Source organism: Salvelinus alpinus, chromosome 5 (genome assembly GCF_045679555.1).
Source record: "Salvelinus alpinus chromosome 5, SLU_Salpinus.1, whole genome shotgun sequence".
NCBI lineage: Eukaryota > Metazoa > Chordata > Actinopteri > Salmoniformes > Salmonidae > Salvelinus > Salvelinus alpinus.
Genome location: NC_092090.1, coordinates 67366209 through 67383440, shown reverse-complemented (window position 1 = coordinate 67383440; position 17232 = coordinate 67366209). Strand labels below are relative to the sequence as shown.

The 17232-nt window shown below is 41.0% G+C and overlaps 2 protein-coding genes across 8 annotated transcripts in view; both read left to right on the top strand.

Annotated features, from left to right (window-relative positions):
• The window catches only part of LOC139576570 (splicing regulator ARVCF-like), a 233329-nt gene extending 228995 nt beyond the window's left edge, over positions 1–4334 (top strand). For all 7 annotated transcript variants that reach the window (XM_071402800.1, XM_071402806.1, XM_071402801.1 and 4 more), the window contains one exon: positions 514–4334. The gene's annotated coding sequence lies outside the window, so the exon portion shown is untranslated. The remainder of the gene's footprint in view (positions 1–513) is intronic.
• Positions 4335–4778: 444 nt separating this feature from the next.
• The window catches only part of txnrd2.2 (thioredoxin reductase 2, tandem duplicate 2), a 31982-nt gene continuing 19528 nt past the window's right edge, over positions 4779–17232 (top strand). Inside the window, exons 1-8 of the mRNA XM_071402799.1 lie at positions 4779–4899; positions 5243–5308; positions 6206–6262; positions 6428–6572; positions 9101–9175; positions 9619–9697; positions 9851–9913; positions 10358–10428. Of these exons, the coding sequence (XP_071258900.1) occupies positions 4824–4899; positions 5243–5308; positions 6206–6262; positions 6428–6572; positions 9101–9175; positions 9619–9697; positions 9851–9913; positions 10358–10428 (632 nt within the window). The 5' untranslated portion in view covers positions 4779–4823. The remainder of the gene's footprint in view (positions 4900–5242; positions 5309–6205; positions 6263–6427; positions 6573–9100; positions 9176–9618; positions 9698–9850; positions 9914–10357; positions 10429–17232) is intronic.

The following is a 17232-nucleotide window of genomic DNA, read 5'->3' as shown; positions in this document are numbered from 1 at the left end:
TGTGAAGAGACCTCTGGTGGCGTGTTTTGTGGGGTATGCATGCGTGTCAGAGCTGTGTGCAGGTAGTTTAAACAGACAGGTCGGTGCATTCAGCTTGTCAACACTTCATTTGTGTGTTAATCAAGCTGTCTTTTTGTAGCTGCCATTCAAACATCTCTCTGTCTTTTGTCTCCATTTTACATTGGATTTGACATCTCTCAAGCATGTAGGAATATTGATTTATGTATTTTAGTATTGTGATTTTGAGTTACTGTAATACCACTTGGTCACTGTGCCCTCTGACTTACTGTAGAAGCTTGATTATTCAACTGCTTAAAAAACCTGGCCTGCGTCCCATGGCACCCTATTCCTTTTATAAGCGCCCTATTATTGACCAGGGCCCATTTGGTTTTGATCAAAAGTAGTGCGCAAAGTAGGGTGCCTTTTGGGACGCGTCCCCTGCTCTACATTTGAGTTCAGATCTGACATAATCACCAGTGTCCCCCTCTCGCTCTGTTTTGTTCTGTGTTCTAGGCTTAAATAACAACAGCGCAACATCTCAACTAGATGAGGATCTCCCATGTCATCACTGTCATAACACATGGAGTTTATTTTGATGTTGACTCGCCAGCAGATAGACTTTGTAAATGAAAGAGAGAGAAACAAAACAACAAAAGTGATCATCCATCAGCCAATGTTTCATGCTTTTTGAATCAGCAAATGAAATGTATAGAACAGAAAATCAAAAAATGACTACTTCTACTACTACTCGTATCTACATTCCCACTGGATGGACAAACATAGTATACACGAACATGAGGACTGACTGGAGCAGCTCTGGTGTCAGGATGGAAGAATGGAGCCAGTTATCCTCCTAGAGATACAAGTGATCTAAAGCTCTATCTTTATGGTTACTCTAAGGATGGCTGCTGGTGGTGTGAGGCAGGAGAGAACATTATGTTTGTTGATTCTACTGCTTGCAAAGGTGGAGGGAAAGGGGAAAGAGAAAATTAACTATTTAATTTTCATGTCAAAATGAAGTTTGCTTCCAATTGTTTATTTCCATGTAACAATTTAGCTTTTTGTTTCCATTTTATTTTTGTTTGTCTTTCCTCGAGGCACTGTAAATTGTATTTGTTTGTAATATTGTTTTTCTTTATCTGGTCTGTCTTTTTCATTTTAGTTTGAAGAAGTGTGGACTGGTGTGGTAGATGGCAGATGAATGTTGGTGTGGTTTTAAGTTGGGGACTTGATGCTTGAGCGTCGCTTAAAGGAGCTGTAGCAGACTCCACAGATACGCTTTTCACACGCGAAGGCTCTCAAACACATTTGGCATACAATGGTTCACTGTGTTTCTTTAAGTGCACTGGGATCATTGCTGTGCAACGCATAGGGGACTGACTGGGTGCTGATTCAGTTCATAAACCCACAAGAATTTCACACACCTGCAAGTGTTGATTGGAGTTAGGGAAGTGAAATTACATGTATATTTGGTTGGGTTACTTATAGCTGTTGAGTAAAACAAAATGAAAATATATTTTCTGAATCGATAGTCATGGTTGTTTGCTGAAGGTATATGATTTACTCGGTTGGTTGCTATTTGCCATTGATGTGTAATAAAGTTGAATAGGATATAAGACATTTTGTTTATAAATGGATTGCGTTTATGAAGGAAGGGAGAGGAATATGTGAAGTACACTGAACAAAAATTTAAACAAAACATTAAACAATTTCAAAGATTTTGCTGAGTTACAGTTCAGATATGGAAATCAGTCAATTTAAATTAATTAATTGGGGCCTAATCTATGGATTTCACATGACTGGGCAGGGGTGCAGCCATGGGTGGGCCTGGGAGGGCATAGGCTCACCCCTTGGGAGCCAGGTCCACCCACTGTAGAGCCAGGCCCAGTCAATCAGAATGAGTTTTACCCCACAAAAGTGCTTTATTACAGACAGAAATACCCCCCCCCCCCCCCCCCTTCTGAAGAAGCTGGATGTGGAGGTCCTGGGCTGGGGTGGTTACATGTGGTCTGCGGTTGCGAGGCCGGACGTACTGCCAAATTCTCTAAAACGAAATTGGAGGCGGCGTATGGTAGAGAAATTAACATTAAATTATCTGGAAACAGCTCTGGTGGACATTCCTGCAGCCAGCATGCCAATTGTGTACGCTCCCTAAAAACTTAAGACATCTGTGGCATTGTGGGACAAAATTGCACATTTTAGAGTGGCCTTTTATTGTCCCCAGCACAAGGTGCACTTATGTAAGGATCATGCTGTTTAATCAGATTCTCGATATGCTACATCTGTAAGGTGGATAGATTATCTTGACAAAGGATAAACTGCTCACTTACAGGAATGTAAACACATTTTTGCAAAACATTTGAGAGAAATAATATTTTTGTGCCTATGGAATGTTTCTGGGATCTTTTATTTCAACTCATGACACATTGACCATCACTTTACATGGTGTGTTTATATTTTTATTCAGTGTACATGCTCCTGTTGTCAAAGGGTAGAACCTAAAAGCGTTATATATTTTTGTTGGTTTTATAAATGTATATTAGGGTCAAAGAAAAGCAAAAAAAACAACAAAAAAAAACAAGACAAACTTAATTGTGTACTCATAACAGGTCGTTTCGGAAGCACATTCATTGGATAAAGGATCACCATGTTTGTAAACAGAAATAACTACATCATTTAGGTGTGTATCAAATATGTAGAGTCATGTTAATTACATATTTATATTTTGTACTGTCAAAATTGAAAAAAGAAGACATTTATCTTCAGCTTTTTTTTAAAGGTGTGATGGACTGATGACCTGGTCTCCAAATCTTTGTAGGAGATTAGGGAGGGGGAGAAAGAGAGGGGAAGTGGATAGTTCAGCAGGGGTCACTCAAGAGAAGGATGGGTGGATGCAGCAGCAGGGATAGACAGCAGTGCTAGAATTCCATTTCATTTCACACTGCAATTATATAGTCGCTGATAACCTAAAAACGTGCTTTGATTTTGCCAATGCATCTTTAAAGAACTATTTGAAACCAGCATGAGCAAATGTACAGATGTTTATATATTCTTTAAGTGCCAGTTTTTGTGGTGTAATTGGATATTCAAGTAATTCACATCCGCAGAGAACAGAGGGGAGCAGTTTCATGTGGTTCAAGGCAGAATTTGCATCACATTGTACAAAGTATACAAAGTCCGATTTTACTTTATTTTTTGTTCTCTCTAGAGGCAGTTGAAATGTAGTAGAAGATTACGCCGTTGTCTTTTAAAGGGACAAAAGACAAGCTAAACTGCACGTGGGTAAAGATTTAGTAGTGGTGTTGTGATTCGTCTTTCTCCATCTCCATGTGGACACTGCACTATGAACCTTCTCTCTCCCAATCCTGGGACTAGTGAGGGGGGCCTCCACTACAGAACAGCTCAACTCATGCGTCGGCTATAGGAGAATGGCATGTGCCTGCGTCTGAGTTTCTTTGTGATGTGATTTTATAAAGCTTGCATATTTTACACTGTGTTTACAAAGACTTATGTGATAAAATAAAGATTAAAAAGTACATGTATTAACTTTTGATTTCAGAGAAAAGTAACGTTCTCCATGTCGACATACGTCCTCAGAACTATGTGCTTTTCATTGGATTATTCATCTCTGACTGTCTATTCCTGACTGCATTTTGGAGTACACAACCAAAGGAACTGCCGTTGTATTTATATACATATGAAAGTAGTCCAGGAGCTTGTTTGTGGATGTACAACTAATTGTACATTTACTAAACAAGATGCTGTGAAAGAAATGCAAGAAAATGGGGCAGAAATTGAATCAAAGGGGCAAGACCTACCTGTGTAGACATCACTGATTCAAACTCTTCAAAATAAAGTAACTGTATCAGTAGCAAATGTGTTTGTAACTATCATGTGCCTTAACCTTTTCCATGGTAGATCAAGAAAATGTGTTTTATATCATGCTTTATCCTCCCTCCGCCCTCATCCCTTTCTCTGTTTACCTCTTTTCTCTGTCAGGCTCCCTATCCATCTCTCCCTTCCCCCTACTTTCACACACTCACACATTCACCCACTCTGTCCTCAGTGTAGTCTAGACTGTTGGTGGATATTTGCCTTGTATTACATTGAATTATAAACTTTTAAAAGATGGAGACATAAAAAATGGTTTGATTTCATAGAGTAAGTTGTTATTACTTTCGTAGCTATCAGAGCGGTGCCACAGTGACATAATGTATTATGTTAATTTTACTAATACCCAGAGGCAAGTGTTATGCTTGTTTAAATAATGGAAAAAATACAGATTTGTAGAGTATAAATTTGGTGTGTTTTCAATAAACCATGCCTGGAAAGAACATGTTGACTGTGTATGTTTGTTTGGTATTCCGCACAAATGCAAGGATATACAGCTTCATGTATTTTACCTGAAGCCGAAACACGAATGTATTGCAGAAAGTTGTCACTATTCTCTTATATAGTTTTCTTGTCTGCATGGTTAAATGAGACCTGATTTAATCTATATAAAAAAAACATGCTAATACCAAATCAGTTACTGTTTGGAATCCAACAATGTAAATATTCCTATTTTAAGTCATATTTCACAAACTCCTCCTGTATTTTTAATTTCTTGTCTAAGCCTGACCTAGTCTATCAAATGTACGTATTTATTACGTAGCTACTACAGTAGCAATTTATTTAATGTTCTATTTCCAACACTACAACGCCATTTCAACTTTGCAACATTTGACAACGTTGCGTTAGTGAATGTGCCTCACATACGTAAAATAGGTCAGGCAGATTTCCAGACGCCTATGACTCGGTGAAGGTCCTTTTGTAATAACAACATGGCAGCCTTATGTAGAGTCAGACACCGGTGGAAACGCACCAACTGCATTCAACTTCTTACGAGAAACTTGACTGGTAGGGAGGTTGTTGCCATATTACTAGTTAGCTTGTGACAAGCTGACAGATTATCGCACAGCGTTTCGTTTTTTTGTTTGCTACACTACAGTGGCTAACATGACCCTGCTAACGTTAGCTAAGCTACCTGTCACTGCCAAACAAGCTGTCAGTGTGAAGTATTCCTTGTCGACATTACGTGTCTTTGGTAGAATAACATGCTATTTTCAAATGCCCTTCACTATGCACTTGTCAGCTTGGTTGATGAGTAACCTCAGGCATATATTTCGGCTATGTTTATTATGGTATTACTATCAGCATTGTCCAATAGAGATTGAATGGCATGGCATTTGGTTTGTTACAGGAACATTTGACTATGATCTCGTCGTTATTGGTGGTGGCTCTGGGGGTCTGGCTTGTTCCAAAGAAGGTGAGTGTCTCAATCTCAGCATTAGTATTACAATACGTTATGAGCTAGGGATTTACCTTTTGTTTAGTCGGTGTTCTTGAGCAGTCGGTGTTCTTGAACTAACTTTCACTCCGCGTTGAGGAACATAGCGCCCAAGCCTATTTCTATGGGCACAAGCACTGTTAATGACAAACTGTTCAAACCCCTCTTGTTTGCTGAGAGAACATTTTGCAGGTTTAAAGCTTATTTCCTGCAGTTCTATACATTTGGTCATTTGTCTTGTGTGTTCATATGATATTTGAGTAGGTCAAACATTGCAACAAAGTCAATGGGCTAAAAAAACGTTAGCTGACATGGGCTAGTTGATCTTGACAATTCTGACAAGTTACAAATAGCGCTCTACGGTCTGCAATGATGGACATGACTAGAGGAAAACGGATGATGCACTACCCAATTTCGAAATTGCACCGTGTGCATTCTACTATTACAACTTTAAGTAGTCCATTAAATGATGTCAAATATAAGTGGTTAGGTACAGATACACAAAAAAACACTACTTAAGTACTACTTTCCACCACTGGGAACCACTGTTCTTGAGGATAGTATACAATCATGTACCCCAGATGGTTTGTTACCAGGTTGACTGGCTCAATGGACCCTTATGTGGGAAGGTTCTATATGTGGGATAATGTCTAATTCACAGGAGGATGGTGGCACCTTAATTTGGGAGGACAGGCTCGTGGTAATGGTTGGAGTGGAATGGTATCAAACACATGGTTTCTATGTGTTTGATGCCGTTGCATTCGCTCCTTTCCAGCCATTATTATGAGCTGTCCTCCCCTCTGCAGCCTCCACTGGTCTAATTGCAGCTTTAGTGAACGTGACGATTGACCAAAACATCATGTACTTTGTTTTCAGCGGCTCAGCTAGGACAGAAAGTTGCTGTGTTAGATTATGTGGAGCCGTCAGTTAAAGGTAAGAGAAATGTTATACTGACTGGACATTCCATCATAATCAGCTTGACTTGAACCGTAAACGCATTTTTCCTTCCTTCTCTCAGAGTAAAGAAACAGTATGCATGTTGTGACCAATCTGCATGAATATTGAAGATAAACCAAAAATCTCATGCTTCCCTTTCAGGTACTAAGTGGGGCATTGGTGGTACGTGCGTGAACGTGGGCTGCATTCCCAAGAAGCTCATGCACCAGGCTGCTCTGCTGGGCACAGCTCTGAAAGACGCTCAGAAATATGGCTGGCAAATCCCCGGGCCCATCTCCCATGACTGGTAAATCTCAATAGTATGAGAACAATGGAAACCTGTGGATATGCACATTTCATGAACTATTTTGGAAAGCAATAGCAAAATTCTTGAATTCCCATCACGATTTAATAAATAAGATATATACAGTACCCCCAAGCCATAAGACTCCTGAACATCTAATCAAATGGCTACCCAAATTATGTGCATTGCCCCCTCCCCCTCTTTTACACCGCTGCTACTCTCTGTTGTTATCATCTATGCATAGTCACTTTAATAACTCTACCTATATATACATATTACCTCAACTAACCGGTGCCTCCGCACATTGACTCTGTACTGGTACCCCCCTGTAATATAATCTCGCTATTATTTTACTGCTGCTCTTTAATTACTTGTTACTTTTATTTCTTATTCATATTTTTTTTAACTGCATTGTTGGTTAGGGGCTTGTAAGTAAGCATTTCACTGTAAGGTCTACTACACCTGTTGTATTCGGCGCATGTGACTAATAACATTTGATTTGATTTTACCAGTCAAAAGTTTGGACACCTACTCATTCAAGGGTTTAATTTTTTTTTTTACTATATTGTAGAATAATAGTGAAGACATCAAAACTATGAAATAACACATGGAATCTTGTAGTAACCAATATAATTTAAATTTGAGATTCTTCAAAGTAGCCACCCTTTACCTTGATGACAGCTTTGCACACTCTTGGCATTCTCTCAATCAGCTTCACCTGGAATGCTTTTCCAACAGTCTTGAAGGAGTTCCCACAAATGCTGAGCACTAGTTGACTGCTTTTCCTTCACTCTGCGGTCCAACCCATCCCAAACCATCACAATTGGGTTGAGGTCGGGTGATTGTGGAGGCCAGGTCATCTGATGCACCACTCAATCAATCTCCTTCTTGGTCAAATAGCCCAGGCTGGGTTGGGTCATTGTCCTGTTGAAAAACAAATGATAGTCCCACTAAGTTCAAACCAGATGGGATGGCGTATCGCTGCAGATTGCTGTGGTAGCCATGCTGGTTAAGTGTGCCTTGAATTCGCAATAAATCACTTGGTGTCACCAGAAAAGCACCATCACACCTTCTCCTCCGTGCTTCACGGTGGGAACCACACATGCGGAGATCATCTGTTCACCTACTCTGCATCTCACAAAGACACAGCGGTTGGAACCAAAAATCTCAAATTTGGACTTCCACAAGTCTGATGTCCATTGATCGTGTTTCTTGGCCTAAGCAAGTCTCTTCTTCTTATTGCTGTTATTTAGTAGTGGTTTCTTTGCAGCAATTCGACCATGAATTCCTGATTCACGCAGTCTCCTCTGAACAGTCCTCTGAGGCTGGTAACTCTAATTAACTTATCCTCTGCAGCAGAGGTAACTGTGGTGGTCCTCATGAGAGCCAGTTTCATCATAGCGCTTGATTGTTTTTGCGACTGCACTTGAAGAAACTTTCAAAGTTATTTACATTTTCTGCATTGATTGACCTTCATGTCTTAAAGTAATGATGGACTGCTGTTTCTGTTTGCTTATTTGAGCTGTTCTTGCCGTAATATGGACTTGGTCTTTTACCAAATAGGGCTATCTTCTGTATACCACCCCTACCTTGTCACAACACAACTGATTGTCCTAAACGCATTAAGAAGGAAAGAAATTCCACAAATTCCACAAATTAACTTTTAACAAGGCTCACCTGTTAATTAAAATGCATTCCATGTGACTACCTCATGAAGCTGGTTGAGAGAATGCCAAGAGTGTGCAAAGCTGTAATCAAGGCAAAGGGTGGCTACTTGGAAGAATCTCAAATATAAAATCTATTTTGATTTGTTTAACACTTTTTTTTGGTTACTACATGATTCCAGATGTGTTATTTCATAGTTTTGATGTCTTCACTATTATTCTACAATGAAGAAAATTGTAAAAAATAATGAATGAATAGATGTCAACTTTTGACTGGTACTGTATATATTTATTTTTTTACCCATAGTCATTACTAGGTTAAATGTTGGTCAATGTTTTGGATTGATAAGCATTCAACACTAAGGTTAATGGACCCTTACATGTGCCATCTAGTGGTAATGTATCAGTAAGACATGATGGGGGGGATTTGACCTTGGTTGTACATTCAATTAATTATTTTGACATTTTAGTCATTTAGCAGGAAAGACATTCAGACGCTATTGTCCGGAGCGATTTACAGTAGCTTGTGTATACATTTTGGGTTATTTTTCATACTGGTGCCTCGTGGGAATCAAACCCACAACCCTGGCATTACTAGCGCCATGCTCTACCGACTGAGCCACCCGGGAGGACTACATGGTGTCAGCACTACATGGGTGACTCTCACACAGCTCAAAATAGGTCGTCTTTGTGGTGAACTGAGGAATATTCTTTGAATAACACACTTCAGATCACTCACAATCCACCAAGTTTATTAGCTAATTTAACGACGAATGCTTGCCACGTAATGGACACTGAGTGAAAATGCGCATTGTTTTATTTTGTCTTATCACAGATGCCTGTCCTATACCATGTGTTTTTCTCCAGGAGTACCATGGCAGAGGCTGTGCAGAACCACGTCAGGTCCCTCAACTGGGGTCACCGTGTCCAGCTTCAGGACAAGTGAGTGACTCCTCCTTACCTACAGCCACTTTAAATCATAGATTCTGTTGTCGACTTGAGCAGTGATTAAAAAATAAATAAATAAAAATAAAATAAAAAATACACATACATACCTGTGTTTTGCAGCCCTTTTTTGTTATGACCTGTTGGTACACAGAGGTTAGAGCGGTTCGGGGATAAATTGTAAATAAATTGGACGCAGTGCTCTGACTGAATGGCTACAGGGATAAACAGGTGTTTCCATGCCTGTATGTGCCCATACTCTCACAACCGATGTATACATTGTGCAACCAAATCTCATATTTATTATACCCAGTTTCATTGAAAACAGGTTTTAGTTATCTAGGCTTTACCTACCTCAGCCAAACCCTGTCATTGCACAAGATCTCCTATGAGTCTTCCTGTGGTGTTTGCGCTGTCATAATGTTGTTTGTGTTCGACAGGGAAGTGAAGTATCTGAACGTTAAAGGAAGTCTGGTGGACGAGCACACGGTCAAAGGGTTAACCAGGACAGGAAAAGAGGTAACACTCATTTAACATTTTTAAATGTTCACCGTATCATTCTTTTTTTTAATGAATTGCTGTTTCACACAATTGTAAGGAGTATAATTTCAACACTGCCATATTATATTTTTTCCTATTGAAGTTATCATGTCTCTCCCCCTTGTCTGGCAGATTATGCTGACTGCTAAGAATATTGTGATTGCCACTGGGGGGCGGCCAAAGTACCCCACACATGCAAGTATTAACCTCTTTGCTTCTCCCTCTCTTCCTCTATCCCTGTATCCGTTTGTATGGTGTCCTTGCCCATTCGACAGCTGCTGATAACACCACAGTGGATCTGAAGCTTTTGATGGCGTGGTGGTAAAACATGTCTGTCTCTGGGTGGAGGAGGGAGGCTGTGTCTGGTACTGCGTCCCAAATGCCACCCTAGCTTTTCACTATGTAGTGCACCACATGGGGAACAGGGTGCTGTTTGGGATAACCGATGGGTCTGAGGCCTCCCTCTGTGGTGTATCACAAGCTGCTGCTCACTGTCTGTTGATAACAAACTAACAAGGACCAAAGATAACCTTCCTCATCTGTCCAACGGAGCTGATCTTTTACCAGAGGCTGTACTGAAAATTGTATGATTCAAATGGACAGGTGTTGTCTTGAACTGGTCTATTTCCTGTGTTGTAGATCCCTGGAGCAGTCGAGCACGGCATCACTAGTGATGATATCTTCTGGCTGAAAGAGTCCCCTGGCAAGACGTGAGTGGTACATCCTGTGACTAGGGCTGTGGCGGTCATTACATTTTGTCGGCTGGTGATTGTCAAGGAAATAACTGCCGGTCTCGCGGTAATTGACCAGCAATTAACATGAACACATTTAGCATCTCCTTGCTTTCACGCACAGCCTACAAGCCAATGATGCAGATCTTTGGAACATCTACATTTTTAAATGTCTAATAAATCCATGATTTATTTTAGACAGGTCTAAAGAAACATGATATGTAGAAAATGTAGTCTATTTCAGAAGAACAGAATAGCATACTCTGCGTTGTCCTTATGTTAGGTCCTGACCTGGCTATGCCATATGGCTGTAGGCTACACTAGTACATTTAGCAGACAAGATTGTCTTTAAGTTCCGTGGCATTATTTTATAGTATGAAGAATACAATTGAACATAGCTGAATAAAACATATTTTCTCCAAACGATATCTGAGGGAGAGCGTACATGCGGCTATTCTGTGTTCAGCGTTTAACAAAGAAACAGTTCCTCCTATATGCTTAATTTAGAGTTTATTTATGTATATATATATTCATATACATACACAGTTCCAGTCAAAAGTCTGAACACACCTACTCATTCATGGATTTTTTCTTTATTTTTACTATTTTCTACTTTGTAGAATAATAGTGAAGACATCAAAAATATGAAATAGCACATATGGAATCATGTAGTAACCAAAAAAGTAATAAACAAATCAAAATAGATGTTATATTTGAGATTCTTCAATGTAGCCACCCTTTACCTTAGCAGCTTTGCATGCTCTTGGCATTCTCTCAACCAGCTTCATGAGTTAGTCACCTGGAATGCGTTTCAATTAACAGGTGTGCCTTGTTAAAAGTTAATTTGTGGAATTTCTTTCCATCTTAATGCGTTTGAGACAATTAGTTGTGTTGTGACAAGGTAGGGGTGGTATACAGAAGATAGCCCTATTTGGTAAAAGACCAAGTCCATATTATGGCAAGAACAGCTCAAATAAGGAAAGAGAAACGACAGTCCATCATTACTTCAAGACATGAAGGTCAGTCAATCCGGAACATTTCAAGATCTTTGAAAGTTTCTTCAAGTGCAGTCGCAAAAACCATCAAGCGCTATGATGAAACTGGCTCCCATGAGGACCGCCACAGGAAAGGAATACCCAGAGTTACCTCTATTGCAGGGGATACTTTCATTAGAGTTAACTGCACCTCAGAAATTGCAGCCCAAATAAATGCTTCACAGAGTTCAAGTAACAGACACTCAACATGAACTGTTCAGAGGAGACTGCGTGAATCAGGCCTTCATTGTCGAATTTCTGTAAAGAAACCACTACTAAAGGACACCAATAAGAAGAAGAGACTTGCTTGGGCCAAGAAACGGACATTAGATCAGTGTAAATCTGTCCTTTGGTCTGAGTTCCAACCGCCGTGTCTTTGTGAGACGCATAGTAGGTGAACAGATGATCTCCGCATGTGTGATTCCCACCGTGAAGCATGGAGGTGTGGGGGTGCTTTGCTGGTGACACTGTCTGTGATTTATTTAGAATTCAAGGCACACTGAACCAGCGTGGCTACCACAGCATTCTGCAGCGATACGCCATCCCATCTGGTTTGAGCTTAGTAGGACTATCATTTGTTTTTCAACAGGACAATGACCCAAAACACATCTCCAGGCTGTGTAAGGGCTATTTGACCAAGAAGGAGAGTGATGGAGTGCTGCATAAGATGACCTGGCCTCCACAACCACCCGACCTCAACCCAATTGGCATTTTGGCATTCTCTCAACCAGCTTCCTCATGAAGCTGGTTGAGAGAATGCCAAAAGTGTGCAAAGCTGTCATCAAGGTGGCTAATTTGAAGAATTGAAAATATAAACTATTTTGGTTACTACATGATTCCATATGTTCCCACCCCTAACCCGGACGACGCTGGGCCAATTGTGCGCTGCCCTATGGGACTCCCGGTCACGGCCAGTTGTGATCGAACCCGGGTCTGTAGACCAATGTGCCACTCGGGAGGCCTAATGTTGAGTTATTTATGCAACTTTAATTGTTACAAACAGGGCTCAATGTTTAGATTTTTAATACTTTGTAATACTGCATGATGCAATTAATGGTGATTGGAACAAAGTTGCATGAAAGGCATGAGCTCTGCTTTATTCTTTGACTGCATCAGTCGCTCATTCACAATTTGACAAGCACTTGACACAAGCAATTTCTCGGCGGCATCCACCTTGTCTGGCCGTAATGCCCCCTAAAAAAAATCCATTCCTTTTGCAGCCAGTGGCAGTTGTGCCCTTGGGCTGAATATAATAATTATAATTCCCTTCTCTCTTCACTTCTCACTCACATGGCTCTCTTTATCTCAATTCTTATTAGCCAATTCCCGTCACGGGTCCTTCTCACAGGCATATCACCACCGAAGTTGGTTACAAGTGAAGACTACACATGGGGGTAGCAACTGCAAACCCTTTTTTTCAGTTTTCGCATAAAATGACATACCCAAATCTAACTGACTGTAGCTCAGGACCTGAAGCAAGGATATGCATATTCTTGATACCATTTGAAAGGAAACACTTTGAAGTTTGTGGAAATGTGAAATCAATGTAGGAGAATATAACACATATCTGGTAAAAGATAATACAAAGAAAAAAAACATGTGTTTAAAAAAAAAAAATATCAATCTTTGAAATGCAAGAGAAAGGCCACAATGTATTATTGCTGTCTAGGTGCATTTTAGATTTTGGTCACTAGATGGCAGCAGTGTATTTGCAATGTTTTAGACTGATCCAATGAACGATTGCATTACTGTTCAAAAGTCTGCCCAAATGTACCTAATTGGTTTATTAATACATGTTCTAGTACATAACTGTGCACTCTCCTCAAACAATGGCATGGTATTATTTCACTGTAATAGCTACTGTAAATTGGACAGTGCAGTTTCATTAACGAATTCCGAGGCGCATATTGAAGATGTTAGAGGAACTGTCCTCATTTACTTTTCGTCAGCCACCAAGATGAGTAAACCTAACGAACAGTAAAATCACTAGCCTATGTCATTCTCCTATCCCCCATAGTACAAGGCTATTTATTCACGTTATAAGCGCAGCAAAGCGCAGCAAAGCGCACATGGCAGTAGGCTATAAGCGCGAATGTTCCAAAATGCAACAAATTAGCAAGAGAACACCATTCTCAAAAGTGACCGCTGATATGATTATGCATGTAATGCATGATTATAAAGGTGCATATTTATGCTGAAAATGATTTTCCCCAAACTTGAAATTCACACACCACCTATGTATGCCAGTTAGGCTCTGCACTGGTTGTAAAGCAGATGAATGTGCTTAATTTTAAGTTATTTGGCCATTTTAGTTGTGATACAAACCTTATCAAAACATATAGGCCTATGGGCTAGGATACATGAGGTGTGCGACTATGATTTTAAAAATTCACACACAAATAGGTATGTGCTGTTTCTTGCTTTTACTGCACACAAGCAGGGCATCATTCACAAGTGACACGCTAATATTGTCACCCATCAGACTATTCTTGATTTAATCGTGTCTTTACATATACTGAATAATATGTGTGAAATTAGTTTTGATTTAGAATGACTTAACATGCACCTGTCTTGGGGCAGGGGGAAAAAAAGACGTAATCTATGCACTTACTGTAAATAGCGAATGGAGGACGCTTTCCCCCGTGGTTAATTTTCATGCCAGCCAGGTAGGCTTGTACTCCTGTTGTGAAGCAAAGCAATGTGCTTAATATTTGGAAAGTTGAGTAATACATATAGTAGGCCCGAGCCATAGAAAGCTGATGGGATCCTCTTTTTAATAGAGACCGTCTCAACTCTGTTCTCTCACGCAATTTCATAGCTTATGGAAATGTTCCGCAACATGAGCTCATGGGCTCTCATGAAGTGTTTGATTAGAGGGGCAATGGAGTGCTGAGTACCAGGCAGTTAGCAAGTTTGGTAGACTACTAATGACCATCAGAGCTTGGAGAAGCTTAGTTGCTGTGACTAAACGGTCACGTGGGATTTGACTGCGTTCATGACTCGTGACGGCCGATGTTGCGGTAATTCGGTCACAGTAACAACCCTCCCTGTGACACACATACCATGCAATACTGTACGTCAGCAGTTCACTGTGCAATGCACACAGACACCTCGGTTATAGTGACCGATCCAAGACACAGAGACGCTTCTACTAAGTGTTCTTCTCCTGACTCGGATTAGCTGTGTGTGTGTTTCCTGACGTTTGCTGAACACATCTCTAATCCAGCCATTAAAACCCTGTCATCACCTGTCTAATTGGCCTCTCCTCACCGTTTCCACTTGGAACAAAATGGGGGTTGAGTTTAATGTTTGTTAATGTAACTGTACAGTGTGCCACCAGTGTAGAGCAGAGGGCTGAGTTATCTGAGTCATCCGCACATCGAAAATCCTTGCTAATATGCAGGATGAAGATAATCTATAATAGATTTCTGTCCTCATTGTTTTATCACATCTTTGTTTCCCCTTTTCCTCTCCACTTTAGTCAGGTGGCCTAGCAGTGCAGAGTGTTGGGCCAGTAACCAAAAGGTCGCTGGTTTGAATCCCTGACCCGACTAGGTGAAAAATCTGCCAATGTTCCCCCTTGAGCAAGGCACTTAACCCTAATTGCTCCTGTTACTCGTCCTGGATAAGAGCGTCTGCTAAATGACTACAATGTACACTGAACAAAAATATAAACGCAACATGTGAAGTGTTGGTCCCATGTTTCTGAGCTGAAATAAAAGATCTCAGACATTTACCATGTGCACATAAAGCTCACACATCCCAGTTAGTGAGCATTTCTCCTTTGCCAAGATAATCCATCCACCTTACAGGTGTGGCATATCAAGAAGCTGATTAAACAGTATGATCATTACACTGGTGTAAATTGTGCTCGGAACAATAAAAGGCCACTCTAAAATATGCCGTTTTGTCACACAACCCAATGCCACAGATGTCTAAAGTTTTTTTGAGGGAGTGTGCAATTGTCATGCTGACTGTAGGGATGTCCACCAGAGCTCTTGCCAGAGAATTGAACGTTAGTTTGTCCACCATAAGCCACCTCAAGTCGTTTTAGAGAATTTGGCAGTACCTCCAACCAGCCTCGCAACAGCAGACCATGTGTAACCACGCCTGCCCAGGACTTCCACGTCCGGCTTATTTACCTGCTGGGTCGTTTGAGACCAGCCTACCCGGACAGCTGATGAAACTGAGGAGTATTTCTGTTTGTAATTAAGATATTTTGTGACTCATTCTGATTGACTGGGTCTGGCTCTACAGTGGGTAGATCTGGCTCCCAAGGGGTGAGCCTATGCCCTCCCTGCCCAGTCATGTGAAATCCATAGATTAGGGCCTAATTTATATATTTACATTGACTGATTTCCTTCTATTAACTGTAACTCAGTAAAATTGTATTTATATTTTTGTTCAGTATATATGTACAGTATTTCCCGTGTGCCAAACAAGGCTGTCTTTTAGCGTTCTACCACTAGAGGGTGATATGAACTCGTACTGGAGAGACCATTCTAAGACGATGCCACTCTGCGTGTAACGTGTTTCCCTGAACTTTCCTTCCCCTCTTTCAGCATCTTTCCAAAGCAATTATCACAAATATTTGCTCACAGCTTTCTATGGCGCTTTCAAGTGAGTGGAAAGAGCACTTGAGTCCGGGAAACCCTTAATGTGAGTGGGCCTTAGGTAGGGGTGCCTTAGGTAGTGGGGCTGTTAGGTAGGGGCCTACTGTTAGTGATATCTGCCCTCAGGCTACTAGGGATTAGCATTAGCAGGCCCTCCCGTGGCTCTCTCTTCAGACCTATCCCTCGCTACCTAGGAGGAGCCGTGTGTTGAGGAGTTGTTGACTAGTTGTTGTGCTGCTCTGCTCTGAGCTGTCAGCTGTGCAGGTGGGGTCTGAGAGGGTGTTTGAGTTGACAGGCTGGCGGAGGTAGTGGATGGCTCCAGGTGAGTGACGAATGCCTCAGAGGGGCTGGAGCACGCTCGCTCGCACACTCACACGCATACGAGAGCGATGAGAAGTGTAGACATGAGTGTAAGATGTTTTATGTTGGCTTTTATTGCAGTATGTAATGCACTGTTTCCATTTTCTATGATTATATATTTATTTATTCTATGTTTCCATTCAAAATTAATTCCAGAGCTAAAGCGCAGTGAAGCAGGCTTGAAATATGCTGTTGTTTGTCATCCTTTAGAGCAGCTGAGGAAATGAGTCTGTGATGACAAGCTCAAAAGCACCCAGGGAGACAGTTGTAACCCGTTGTATCCTTTCTTGCTCTGTAGTCACTACAGTGTGTAAAGGAGTTGAGTTCACATCCTATATCCTGTATGATTCAGATCAAGTCTGCTGTCAATAGAACTCTCCCCTCTTAGGAACACTTGTGTGAAAGAGCTCTGTTATTGCAGCAAGCATAGCAGACACGCTAGAGGAGGACACTGATTCACTTATCTCTTGTCTGGACTGCTGAAGACTGCTCCAAGGTTATGAGAGAGACTCGGGCAAATTCTAATCTACGACAGTCCGACATACTCCAACATTCATTAAGGTGACTTTGGATTGGTATGTGTGGTTAATACACGAGCCCTAAACGTTTGATTGTGTTGTCTTTGTTGTAGGTTTCTCCTTATACTCCTTATCATTCAGCGGAGTCCAGTAACATTTGCAGGGCAGACACTGTATTACTGTGTCCTCTCACTGGATCCCAACCCTCTGTAGTTCCTTGTTTCACAAGCAGCCATCCCCTGTTCACGCCTGGATGCA